The sequence below is a fragment of the Momordica charantia genome, assembly GCF_013281855.1.
Source record: "Momordica charantia cultivar OHB3-1 chromosome 9 unlocalized genomic scaffold, Mcharantia_2.0 BLBB01000009.1, whole genome shotgun sequence".
In the NCBI taxonomy this organism is placed as follows: domain Eukaryota; kingdom Viridiplantae; phylum Streptophyta; class Magnoliopsida; order Cucurbitales; family Cucurbitaceae; genus Momordica; species Momordica charantia.
This window is the reverse complement of record NW_028275167.1, coordinates 20,628,811-20,643,045: the sequence shown is the minus strand read 5'-3', so window position 1 is coordinate 20,643,045 and position 14,235 is coordinate 20,628,811. Positions and strand designations below refer to the sequence as shown.

The 14,235-nt window shown below is 32.3% G+C and overlaps 1 protein-coding gene across 1 annotated transcript; it reads right to left on the bottom strand.

The window, feature by feature from the left end:
- Positions 1 to 1,094: 1,094 nt before the first annotated feature.
- Positions 1,095 to 9,131, bottom strand: LOC111023028 (histidine kinase CRE1). Its single transcript, XM_022300370.2, has 11 exons — positions 8,080 to 9,131; positions 7,692 to 7,925; positions 7,410 to 7,579; positions 6,109 to 6,327; positions 5,831 to 6,017; positions 5,703 to 5,754; positions 4,966 to 5,195; positions 4,596 to 4,694; positions 3,358 to 4,073; positions 2,273 to 2,785; positions 1,095 to 1,783 (listed from the first exon to the last, which is right to left on the bottom strand). The coding sequence occupies exons 1-11, from the start codon at positions 8,416 to 8,418 to the stop codon at positions 1,522 to 1,524; spliced, it is 3,021 nt and encodes a 1,006-aa protein (XP_022156062.1). The 5' UTR covers positions 8,419 to 9,131; the 3' UTR covers positions 1,095 to 1,521.
- Between the last annotated feature and the right edge of the window lie 5,104 nt (positions 9,132 to 14,235).

Sequence of the window (14,235 nt, the reverse complement as noted above, 5' to 3'; positions counted from 1 at the left end):
TCCTAAATATAATTTTTTAATTTGTGATGTGGCATTTAATAATTGGCTGAAATTTCTCCGTCAACAAAGATAACTCGAATTAATGAACTTGATTTGTATTAAATGTATGTAGTGTTATAATCTCTAATATATGATCCTCTGATTAATTCTCTCAAATGTGAACTTTAATTTGAGGGCTTGAGAGCTTGTTCTCGAATCAATGAGTTTGTGTCGTCAACTTTTAGCGTATTGAAGAATCTTTAAAGTCTTAGGTTGTGAAGCTTGATGCTTGCAAAGTTTGTGGCTTGATGAAGTCTTTGGCTCGCTTGACGAAATCTGCAGCTTGAGGAAGTACTTCGGCTCGTGAGGTCTTCGGTTTGTGAAATCTTCGACTTGTAGCTTGTGAAGTTCTTCGGTCGGTTGTTTGACGAAAAGAAGATTCGAAATTTTTGAAGTCCCCTAGTCTTCAAGTTTTCATTCTTCGAGTCTTTAGTTCTTCGAATCTTGTTGGTTCTGGATGCTTTGCACTTTGAGTGGTTGTAGATGACTCTGAATGTTCTGAAGGCTCTGAATCTCCAATACTTGTATATCTCTTCGAAGGTCTCAAATGAGATGTGACCTCCTTAGAGCTTTGGTAGGTCTTATATGGCCCAAGCCCGTCTCTTTATAGGTTTTGAACCAATTAGTTGATTTCATCAGACGACCATATGAGGCATAATTTAATTTATCGATTAATTTAAGACACGTGTAATTTTATCATTGATCCTAAATATAATTTCAAATTGATTATGTGGCATTTGACCATTGGCCAAATTTTATCATTCAACACTTTTAAAATTCTATTATGATTTATAATTAAAGAAATAATTTTTTTACTTTCCAACTTTTTTTTAGATTCCACATATTTATTATTATTGATTATTGATAACTAATTATTAATTAATCAATCTACGACAATTTTGTAGATCAATCAATTAAAATAGGACATAAGTGCCCAAAAATATTTTTCCTACCTCAGTTTTTAATATACTATAGAGTTAATAGGTATTTTGAAGATGTTACAATTTTCCACTTGGATGAAGTTGTATAGTGGTGTTTGTGTAACAATCATCGACTAAATTCAAGATGATCATTTGTGAAATTTTAAATTCAAATGGTAGCTTTTAAAGTCTCTCCATGATGCTACCAAATTATAAATCCTTCCTATTTTCGACATAATTATACAAATTAAGCTACCATTCCCTTTTTTGCTTTTTATAAAGCAAGCATAAAAATAATCATAATGACATTTACACCCTTTGCAGCCCCCACAGCCCAAAAGCCACAACTCAAAGGGGCCTACAGCACAGCACATACAAGGCAGAGTAATGTACAAAATAGCCAGTTCAGTCCCAATATTTTGGTCAAAAATGGTGGCCCCTTCAAGTCTTTTTTTGAAAGCATCTGCTGCAAAATGTACCAACCAACCTGGAACAAATGCCTTCCATCTCGGACCGAATCGACACAGTTGCGTCGGTTTCAAATGTCCATGATGCGTGTGTGTCATGAATCCGAGATAGGCTTCGATTTGAAAAACTTGGAAACTGCCTGATAAAGTTTCTCTTCCTGGAATGGCTTCGATACATATCCGTCCATCCCACACTCCAGGCACTTTTCGTACGTAGCTTGAAATACGTCCGCTGTCATGGCTAATATTGGAATGTGCCATTCATCTTTCCTTGCATCTTCTTTGCCACCAGATTCTCTAACCAGTACCTCGTTTTCCTTGCTCTCCATCTCCCTGATTCTTCTAGTCGCTTCGAATCTGTGATTGAAGAAAACACATTACATTAAAAAACGATCCATTTGTGAAAACAACTTCCAAACAGAGGAGGATTCTCAAGTACAGCTAGTTTTGTGTCTAATATGTCTCTAAACTTTAAAAGTGTCTAATAGTTTCTTGAACTTCCAATTTTATGTCGAATAAATCTTTGAACTTATCAAAATTTTTTTAATTGGCCTATTAGATATAATATTGAAATGTTAAAGATCCTATTATACACAAAGTTCAATTTTGTGTCCAATAAATCCATGAGTTTTAAAAATTACCTTATAGTTTGGAAGCCTATTGACATAAAATTGAATGTTCAAAGGCCTACTAGACACAAAACTAAAAGTTTTTTAAATCTATCCCATACTATTTAAAATTCAGGGACCATATACATCCTTGAAAGTTCAGGTACTAAACACTTGTAATTTTAACCGGTATATTTGTAGAAAAATGAATGAGAGCAATAGAGAACGGTACACGTACCCATCCATTTCTGGCATCTGAATATCCATAAAGCAAGCATCAAAACTGTGTGGAAGTTGAAGCAATGCTAGTGCAGCTTTGCCGCTCTCAGCACACTCAACATCAGCACCGAATTTCTTCAAAGCGCCCGCAGCAACTCGTCGGTTTACCCTATTGTCATCAACAACCAATATTTTCTTACCACAAAGCAGCCCTCTAAGAAAAGTGGGGCCATTGGCCATGTCCTTCCCGAGCTGTCGTTTCTTTCCCGAGCCGAGCACTTGTTGAAGACATGCACCTATCATGCTTGCTCTCAGTGGTTTCATGATCAAGGTGTCCGAAAAACCCGCTTCCTTCGCTTTATCGAATTCAGCAGTGCTTATGCTGGTCGCGAGAAGGATCAGTTTCGGCAACTTGAGGGTATGACCATTCTGCTTCCAGTCCAGCTGATGAAGTAGATTAGAACAACCACATCCCTCATTTGAAAAAAAGATATCTTTCTCGAGAAGGACTACATCGGGCTGAAATATATTACTGCAATACTCGATAAATAATTCGTGTCACAAAGCTGCACTATCATATATCTACAAAATGATGTTAGCCATGCACAATCTTAATTATGAAATATATTAATGAAGATCTCATACATTTTGATCGACCATATTTATATATATATATATATTTTACAAGTAAATTATAAGTTCAGTCCTTCAAATTTTCAAAATTGTCTAATAGATTCTAATATGTCCCTAAACTTTTAATTTTATGACCTATTAGATATTTTCTAAAATTCAAAAACGTATTAAACACAAAACTAAAAGGTCAATGATTTATTAGATACAAAATTCAAGTCCTGAATTTTAAAAAATGCCTAATAAGACTGGAACATATTAGACATAAAATTGAAAGCTTAGGGATCTACTAGACCCTTTTAAAAGTTTAGAGTCCTATTAAATAGATTATGAAAGCTCAGGGACAAACTTCTAACTTACCTATTTTATATCTAAGTATAGAATACTGCAATTAAACATGGTACTAATAATTTTTGTAAGAAATTGTACAACTTGTTTCTAATGTATTGTCCATTTAAAGTTAATAGTGCTTACCTTGATCTAACAGAACCATTTTTGCCCCCATATGCTGCAGCCATCTTGACACTAGTGGAAATTTCAACCAGGATGCCAAGTCTCTTCAAATGGTATTTAGTCACAGCAGCTCGAACCGGTTTACCATCGATTACGACAGCCTTCAATCCTTTAAAAGCAGAAGGGAGTTCCTCCAAATTAGACTTTTTAATGTCGACGGTTGCCTTCTTCTCACATTTCCCAAAAACAGCAGTGAAGGAGAATGTGCTTCCAACCTGAGGCCGGCTCACAAAGTTTATCTGACCGCCCATAAGTTCGACCAAACACTTACTGATGCTTAAGCCAATACCAGTTCCACCATAGTTTCTGGAGGTTGAGCTATCTGCCTGCATGAAGGGCATGAAAACTCGACCTTGGGCGCATAACGGAATCCCGATTCCTGTATCTTCCACAGATATCATGACAGTAACAATATCAGAAGAACTTTCATTCGTAACCGAGAGATTGCTTGAAGTGTTCGGTCGGAATTCCTCATTTGCAATTAGATGCTTAAAAGTGTCCCAACTATTCTGGTTATCAGCTGCCTCACACCCACTTAAGGTTTCAGACTGATGTTTATTGTACAATGCACCGTCATCTAAGTTTCCGTTCACATGAGTTTCAGATTTCATAATTGTAGAGGTCATTGATTGTTCGGCTAACTGAACTTTAACAAATATATGTCCTCGTTCTGTGAACTGTCAAATGTGCCGAGTAATGAGACTTCAATCACATTCAGAAGAAAAGTGCAACTAAGAGAGACTTTAAACTAATGGTAAAATTCAAGTTTCAGATGCATTTGGTCAAAACCATCAAGTGTTCACAATTTTTTAGTTGAAAAGTTAAATAAAAGATTAAGTTACAAGTTAGTCACTAAACTTGTAGAATTGGGTGTCTCTAAATAGGTCCTGAACTTTGAATGTTGTATCTAATAGGTTCCTGAATTTTAAAAAATGTTTGGTAGGCCCTAAACTTTCAAATTAGTATCTAATAGGTCCCCAACCAATTAAGTATTTTTTTAATTTGATGGATCCATAACACTCAATTTTGTTTCTCACTGAAGTTTGTTAAAAAAGATCAAATAGGCCAGGGACTCATTAGATACAAAAATGAAAATTCAGATATTTTATTAGATACTTTTGAAGTTTAGTAACTTATTATATACAAAATTGAAAGTTCGGAAACCTATTAGACACAAGGGAAAATAAAAGAAAACTTACTTTTACTGAGTTCCCCACAAGATTTGTGACTACTTGTCTGAACCTTCCAGGATCTCCCATAACAACTTCAGGAACTTTATCAGAAACAAATACTGCCAACTTCATGTCCACAATTGGTGCAACAAAATAGAGAAGGTCACGGAAACCACCATCCAGAAATCACGAAAGTCACCATGAGAGAAGCAGGTAAGAGAACAAGATTAATCACTGGATCTCATAAGATGGATGCAAAATTTATTTACAGTGTCAAGGAAAAGCTTCATTGGTTTGAGATCTCCTCATGCTCAGTTAGAAAATATTCACAGAAAGGAAAGAAAGAATATAGAAAAATGAAAATCACTTGCTCAGATTTAGACCTTCAGGATTTTACCTCTACTCCCTTGTGCCTTGACTTTTCAGAAAACAAAGACAGAACATCATCTAGTATCAATCTAAGGTCAAAAGGAACCGCTTCGAGCTCCAACTTCCCAGCTTCAATTTTCGCCCGGTCGAGCACCTCATTTATTAACGCTATCAGTGCTTTTCCACAGGCCTGAGCAGTTTGAGCATAATCCCTTTGAGTCGAATTCAACTCCGTATCAAGAAGTAGGGCAAGCATTCCTACAATTGAAAATATGAGTCATTGGGTATACGCATTTTATAGTTAAACACAAATATATGTTCTAGTCCCTAAAGTTGGAGTGTTTTATCAATTTGGTCCAATTATTTTCACCAGACGTTAAATGATAAAATGATGATTGAATGTGAAAATATACTTTATTAATTGAGTTAAAAGTACTCTATGTTTAATTTGATGAAATAGACATACTCGCCCATAAAATTTAAAATTTACTCATTTAACATGGTTTAGTATGTAGTAATTAACTGGCCCTGAAATGGATTGTTGTTATAGGAAATTAAACCATCAAAATAGTTGGATGCTAACAATTTAAAAACCCATAAAATTTGCTACTTTAAAACTCATATATTGTCATTCTTTTAATATTTAGTTACTGTTGGACTCAACTTTTAAAATATTAGGAAGGAAATTGAAAAAACAATCAAACATTAGGGAAGCCAATAGTCAATACTCGTCTAAAAGAATTCCAAGGTAGATAAAATACTCACCAAGGATGCCATTCATAGGTGTCCTGATTTCGTGAGAAACGGTGGCGAGAAACTGGAAACAGGTGCAAAAGTTGGAATGAGGAAAATTGCAGCATGAGATTGGGAGAATGAAAGGCTTTAATAAATACCTGAGATTTTGCGATATCAGCAGCTTCAGCTCGACCTTTCAGCTCTTGCATTTCATGAAAATCGTCCTCAACTTTAACGATATGAGTCGCTGCACCGTATAGGATATATCCCACCAACAATCCAATCACAAAGAACAAAAATGCAGTAGTGAGTGCAGTCCATAATGTTGGAGCTTTCTGATGATACCTGCTCAAAATTCCAACACAAGAAATCAATGGAAAAAAATGAACAGATACATTACAGATACTTTGGAAGATTTGACCTTGGTTGCAATTACCTGCATATCATCTGGTGCTTCCTAAATGGATCTCCAAAATCTAGTTTGCTCTCATGCAAAAGGGACATGTCGCCATCTTCATATTGATAACCGTACATTATTAGGGGATCGGAATAGTTTGTGATATCGTGTACATTCACCAAAATGGCTTGATTTCCAGCCAGTTGCCCAAGCAAATTTTCCACAAGTGATTCCACGTCAAAGGCTCCACCAAGGTAACTGCAGAAATTATAAAAGAATCAAGATGCATCACAACCGGTAATATCTCAAAGTGAAGTATGAGAACTAACCTTCCTCATTCTTCCAAAATATTAGATTATGATAACATGCTATGAGAATAAAGATTTTCACGACGAAGAAGTTCATGCAAACCAAGCAAAACCATGCTATTGAAACTGACTGGAAATAAAATTAGATCTGTTCTTATTCAAAAATAAAAAATCTCACTCAAATCCTCAAGAGAAATTAAAGTAATATAGTAATGGCAGTGAGAAAAGGAAAAATCAGAACATGGTGCGGAAAGGAAGGTGGTGGTGGCAGAATAGCGATAGCCCCCGCTCGCTTAACTTCAGTAGTAGTTCAAGCCTTTCGGAAACTATCTCCAAGGTTTTATTGGCCTTTCCGGGTCACAGAGAATGATGGTTGGGTTGCTTACAAGCAGTAATTACGCAAGGGTCTAAAATCCACTTTGTTTTCCATGTATCACAGCTAAGCGGGCAATACGGACATCCTTGTAGATCTTATCACTACCATTGTCCTCATCGTTTGATATATCGGGGAAATTTGAGGTGTGCAAAATATGGAGAGAAGAACTAACTCAACTAAAGTCCTTTTGTGGGAGGGGCATGTTCCTATTATCAACTTGAGGACAAGGTGTCGTCTTTGGGGCTGGGTACTGGTAGATTTCCCCTTAGATTCACTTAGCTAGACGATCTAAGGAAGGGGTAGCGAAGTGTCAAGTGAGCGGTTGAAAGAATGAAGGGGTGAGACTGTAGATTGTCCTTATGTACAAATAGATTGAGGCATAAATATGCAACATATAACAATAAAATTGACAACACCATCTTTAACAATTTTCAAACCTAGATATAATTAATCAACGTTTAGTAAAAGGCTTACGAAAAGCACCAAACTGCAGGGTGTAGGATCTTGCAGACTTTTGTGTGAAGTACACATCCTTTTGGGTATTCACAATTTCTCATTTTTTGTGAATCCTTCATTTCAACTTACTATACTAGCCACTTCTTGCAATTGTTTATTTTTTTTAGGTTTCTAAAGGAAAAACTGTTTTTGGAACTTACCCTGCTGTTGCTCGAGTTCGCTCCTCCATAGTTGGATTTGCAGGAAGCTTGGTTTTATAAACCGGGATCGTCAACACAACTCCAAGATGATGAGAACCCAGTAACCTGAAAGGGCTGGTTAAAACAGCTTTACCTGTTTCTCTCGACCTCAAAATGTTTTCGCGGTCCTCCTGCAATGCATTACAAGACTCAAATTACACTTCCAGGTACCAAACCAAAAACAAAAATTTACTTTCAATGAAGATAAAACCAAGCAAGTCAAAGATTGTAACTCAAAATTACCTCTCCAGACATCATATCAAGAGATTCAATGTAAGAAACGGTTTCCTGTGAAAATATGACTGGCGCATACTCATCCCTTATAGGTGAAACTTCCCTTTCCATGGTTTTTATAGTCCACCCGTGTTGCTTCTCGAATTTCTCTCGCTCAGAATGCACCACTCTTTGTGCAAACGCCACACCTCTAAGCAAAGGCCGCTCAAAAGCAGTTCTAGCTGTGTACTCGGCAAAAGTTTCCTGTATTTAAACAAATCAAACACCCCAAGAAACTGAGATTAAAGATGTCAATGTAATTCCTAGCTAAAAACAAGAAAACTTGATACTCTCTCTCTCTCTCTCTCTCACGTATAAGCTAAAAGCTCATTCATGATTAAAAGACAGAAATTGAAACCTGATCGATGGCCGATATGTTCTTGAAGTAGTGGAAAGTGGAAATGAGAATAGCCAAGGCATGGACATGGTTGACACTGACACTAAATTGATCCTGAAGCATTCTTGCCCTTTGGTCACACATGCTCCCAAGAACTTCCTCTCTTCTAACTTTGTTATCAGCATCCATTCCTTTGTAGATCAACATACTAATGAATGCCACCAACAGAATCCAAAGCAGCAGAAACTTAGGAAGCCAAGCCCTATTGGCTTGAATGCATGTAACCCCCTTTTTGCTCGCTATTTGCTCATTAAACCTCACAGCCACAGAGTGGTGGCTCTGCTGCATCTTCATACTCATCCCAACAGTTTCCTCCCTCTTCTCTCTGCCTTCACCACCTCATACTAAATTTCTACACACACACACAATTATAAGCTCAGACAAGCAATTATTCAGAAACCCCATTTCAAAAAAACACCCAAATTCTCTCTTCCTCTGAATCCCCTCCCTAATTTCACTGAAACCCCATTACAGGAGAAGAAAAGAAAAAGAAATTAGCGATTCCCAGAAGAAGCAAGACCCTCAAAAGATGGGGAAAGAGGCTCAAACTCCAAAGTATTTCCTCTTTATACCCTTTCCCCCACCCTATAAACTATACCTCACTCAAAAAATTGCTCTGGGTTTTGACCTGAATGTTGAATGAGGAAATGGGGCAGAGAGGAATAGTATAAAATATAGAAAACAAGACTGCAATCATGTCCTTCCTCGAACGTGAAGTTTAGTTGAGGAGGAAGAGGCAATCTGACAAATAAGAGCACGTTCGCTGTCGTTGCTCCCCATATTATAATCAAGTTCACAGAGTGTGGAATACCCAAAAGAAAAGAAATCAAACAGCGAAGCACAGGATTCAGAGTGTGAGACAGAGGAACATATAATTAAAGAGAAGAAAAGGGGAGGAGGAGGAGAAGAAGAAGAGGGCACCGAATTTGTTTGGTTTTGAATCTTTTGATCTGGGTGTGGGATTTTTTTTTTTTTTTCTCCTTTTTTCTTGAGTAGTGTTGTAGTTTGAGCTTTGTTTTGTTTTCCTCTTTGCTTTTGAAGCGAACAGAAATCCAAAAAATGGGATTTTTTAGGATTTTCAAAGATACGCTGCTGTCCCCCTCGCACTAATTTACTACAGTCTTCTCTCTCTAGCCCCTCTCTCTCTCTCTCTCTCTAGCTTTTATCTCTTTGTGTGAACTAAAAGCTTCATTAATTAATACCTTAAATATGATTTTCTGTTTTTAGTTATGAAAACTTTTCGGCTAAAAGATAGTCTTTTTTTAACTCTCCACTTAAAAAAAAATAAATTATGAAAACTAAAGTGAATATAACTTAACAATAATTGATATATATCTCAATCGAGGCTATGAATTCCATCCACACCCTATATTAAAAAAAAAAGTGTGAAAACTTTTTTAACTTCTTTTTTAAGTATGAATTTTTATAATGAATTCCTTTCCGATGGTTATAATTTTTTTAGGTGTTTACTTAAATAACACAAAATTGATGTATATTTTTAAATATAACATAGCATAAAGTTTAAAATTTTACAAAAATAATATAGTCGAAATCAAATTTTAGCTTGTACTATAAAAACAATAATTAAATTTTAACTATTACAAAGTAAGCAAATGTAAAATAAAATATACTAAAAAAAGTAAAATTTATGCTATATTAAAAAAAATGAAAAAGTTGTCACCTTTATTAAAGTAAATATTAAATTTATGTCATATAATGTAATTACTCAACATTTTTTACATGGGATCGTTTTCAATAACCAGAAAATGTATACAACTTTTAGTTTTCATTTAAAGTATGTTTTAAAATTTTAGAACTTTGTCTGGCAACGATTTTATGTTTATTATTATTTTTTAATCTTAAATATAAAAGTTTTTAAAATTAATTTTTCATTTTAAAATTGAGTACAATTTTAAGCATATTATTTTGATTTTAATTTTAAAAATAATGAAATGAATAGAGCACGTTATAATTATTAGAGGAAAATTTGACATTTAAACAAAAGATAATAGGTCCAAAAATAAATTTTCACCTTTTAGTATAATAAGGATATCATTAAAGTTTAAATTGAAAAATAGTAGCTTGAATGTAAAATACTCTCTCATTCTAACCAGTTAGAAAATCCAATTAGTCTTATATAATTTTAAAAATAAATAAAATAAAAAATAAGAAGAAGAAGGAAATTGCATAGATAACTTCATTTTGTACAATATTTGTATACATGTGTTGATGCGAAAATCAGCAGCTAAGGCACAAAAGACGATGAGGTCGGGTGACCGCACTTAGGCGATCTCAGGGGTACTTGCAAGGACGTAAACCACTCTGACGTCCAAGTCAGTAGATAATTCGAGCTTTAACAGATTAACTTCGGACAGATTTCATACCTGGACTCGTGATGTGGTAGTGTATTTATAACGGTTAATGGGGTAGATAGATGTCTCATCCGAGTATTTTCCTGCTCGCGTCGGGCTCCTTCGAACGACCTCTGGTCTATGCTTCGAATCAGTCATTCCTCTGCTCTCAACAAATGGATCCTTGGCGTCGAGTTTATTTTATAAGTACATGACGCCGACCTGTTAGGTCAATCTCTCCGAACAGGTCGGCTACGCAGAGTAGGACCGCAACAATATGTGTTTTTATGAAGGCAATTACAACAAATGTAACATTTTTCTTTAAATTGCCTACAAATGTATATTTAAGAAAAACTTATTATTCACTCATTTACTTTAATAATGTAATTATATTTTTCATTTTACATAATTGTAATTATTTACATAAATCAATAATTAAACTAAATACTATTATTTATAATCATGGTAATCATCTTTAACTTATATATTAATCAACTATAATTATTGTAATTTTTGTTGAGACATATAATTATCGTAATTACTGATTTATTTATATTATACTTTGTATTATATTTAATTTTGAGGTTTTCGGAAGGAAAATACATTTTTCACCCAACTCTAAAGAAAATTTTAATTTTTTTTATATATTTTAATTTTTTTATTTATTAAAAGATGATTAAAACTGTTTCTTTCCCCTTTTTTTCTTTTTACATGACAATATATACTCTTAGATATTGTTGTTAATCCATGGTTCCCTTCATCAAGAATAATTCTAATTTAGTTTTACTTTATCAAAAAAAATCTAATTTAGTTTTATTCAATTAACAAAACTTTTCATTAATTAGTTTTTTTAAGACCATTAATTAGTTAATTAAAGTATCCATTGTTCATAGGTACTTTTTTTCTAGAACCATTATTCATAGGTACTACTTTTTTTTTTCTTTTGATATCTCATAGGTACTACTTTTAGTAATTAATCCATTTGAAAAAAAAAGTAAAACTTTTGATAATAATATTAAGTAATTAAAAGGTATTCCAAAAATAAATTTTAAGTGATTAAAAGATTCCCTTCTTAACTTATTAAATTATAATAAATCATATTTTTATTATTAATTTTATGTCATTATATATCTCTTCCAATCTACCATTTTTAATAGAAAAACAAAAAAGAAAATTCAAGAACTAAATTGTTATTATATAATAATTTTAATGGTAAATTTTGTAACTTTTTTTTAAACATTAATGATTTTTTTGTTCAACATTAATAATAAGTTAATAGATATGATTAGTATAAAATTCTTAATGTTTTAAGAATATTTTAGGTTAAATAAAATTCCACTGTAACTACTTTATTTGGAATGGTAACGAAGGGAGAATGGAAAAAAATCTTAAATTCATTTATTATTGGATATTAACATCCTCCTAAATCTTAAAAAATAATTAATATAAAAGTTAATCACTTAAGTTGTGTTGGATATATTTATTTTCTGTTTGTAATGTCAATTATTTATTTTCAACCAAAAGTTATTATTTTAAAATTTAGAACGAAATAATTCAATTAAAAATAATTGTTAATAAAATTAATTTATTTCTAAATTTTATACCATTAATAAATATAAATTTAGATTTTAAACAATTAATAACTAATAACATTTACAAATATTAAACATATAATCCTCTAATGTCAGACATGGCAATCTTAATTTATATATTTAATTTATGTGATTGTGATTAATTTATATAACCCAATAATTAACTTTCATACGCCATTGTAATCATAAACATTATTGATTAGCATTATAATCATTAATTTACACGTGGTCTGATTTTTACTATATTTGTAATAATTTTTATAATACTTTTATCTAAATTATACTAGATCTGCAACTATTAAGATTTTAAATTTAATTTCAATCCTTACAATTTTCATATTATTTTATTTTAATCCTTAAACTTTTAAAATATCTATTTAAGTATCCGTGGCTTTTGAAAAAGTTAATAATCCTTAAATTTTTAAAATATCTATTTAAATATCCGTGGCTTTTGAAAAAGTTAAATCTATTTCAATCATTGTCATATTTTGTCGCTAAATATTTAGAGAATGAATTACCTGATTTTCAAATATCAAAGATATTGATACGAGGCAAGCACAAAACTATGCAGGGATATTGAGTGGGATGATAGAATAATTATTTTCTTAAATTAAAGATTTAAAGATGAAATTGAAATAAAATAAGATTATTTAGAATAATAGATTTTGTAGAAATTTGTGAGAGGAAAAGAAAATGGAAAATTGGAAAGAGAAAGGGAATCCAATTAGTTGGAAGAGAGGGACTGGAAATCGCTATCACAAATCTGTGTGATGGTGACGTGGCGACAAGGCCCGGATTCTCATTCGCCTCTCATTTACTTCCAACCCCTTCTTCTATCTCATTAATTCCAAATTAGTCCTTTCACGAATATTTTACCTCTTATATAAATTCTTTAAAATTAAAATACTATTTTTGTCCCTGTACTTTTGACTGCGTCATTTTGATGTCTGTATTTTCAAAGTATTCATTTTGATTCCTATATTTAGAGATTTGGTTCATTTTAGTCTTTGTAGTTCAAAATATTCGTTTCGTCCTTGTACTTTTTAAAAAGTGACTATTTTAGTCATTCAATTTTATTTTTAATCTAATTTTTCTACCACAATTTCAACATGATATTATACTCAATATGTTTATTGAAATGTAACAATGATTCTATATTAAAGAGTTTTCGATATATACACAATTTATTTTAATTTTTTTAAAATAGGGATAAAAATGGTCACTTTTCAAAAGTACATAGACTAAAACGAACATTTTGAGAGTATAAGAACTAAAATGAACAAAAGTTGAAAGTGCATGTACCAAAATGAATATTTTGAAAGTACAGGGACCGAAATGAATCATAGCTCAAAGTAAGGGACCAAAATTGTATCGTAATCATTATTTTTTTAAATAAGTAAAAAAAATGAATAAAAAAAAGCTTAAATTACAAACTTAGGTACACATGGTTGGAGTTTCCGTTTGATCTTATAGACACAAAATCGAGAGCTTAGAGAGTTAAAGTCTGTTCAATAATGTTCATGTTTAGTGTTTATCGTTTTTTTCCTTTTCAATCCAGAAAAATTGAACTGCTTTTGTTTCTTGCTTTTTAATCTTTCTTTTCTAATTAAAATTGAAGTTGGAACATGTTGCTAATCATCTATTATTTTGTGTTCTCTCAAATTTGAGATTAAAAAAATAAAAACTTTACATGAGATTTAATTTTTCATATCAAATATTCAAAATCTTTTATGTTATATTTATTTTTTTTGATATTTATTATATATTAAAAAAAAGATAAAATAATACTTTTATTCCGGAACAAGAAACCAAATAACTTATGGTTATTTCCAAAATTATGTAGAATGAAAAATAAGAAAATTTACCATGACCAAATGTTTATATTTTTAAAAAATAAATACGAAAAATAATAAAAGATAAACCAAAACGTTACCAAATTGACTAAGAAATAACAAGGAGGCCATAATTTATTTAGAGAAAGAGAGAGCCATATGAGCTATGTTGGTTGGAGGAGAGGACCACATAGAGCAATAAATAGAAGCCAACAAGTGTACCAATTTGGGATTTTTCCTATCAAACATTCACCAATTTGCAACTTTAGAAAAATTGAAATGCCAAATCCAAACTCCACTTTACTTTACATATTTCCATGTGAAATCATAACTAAACCAAAT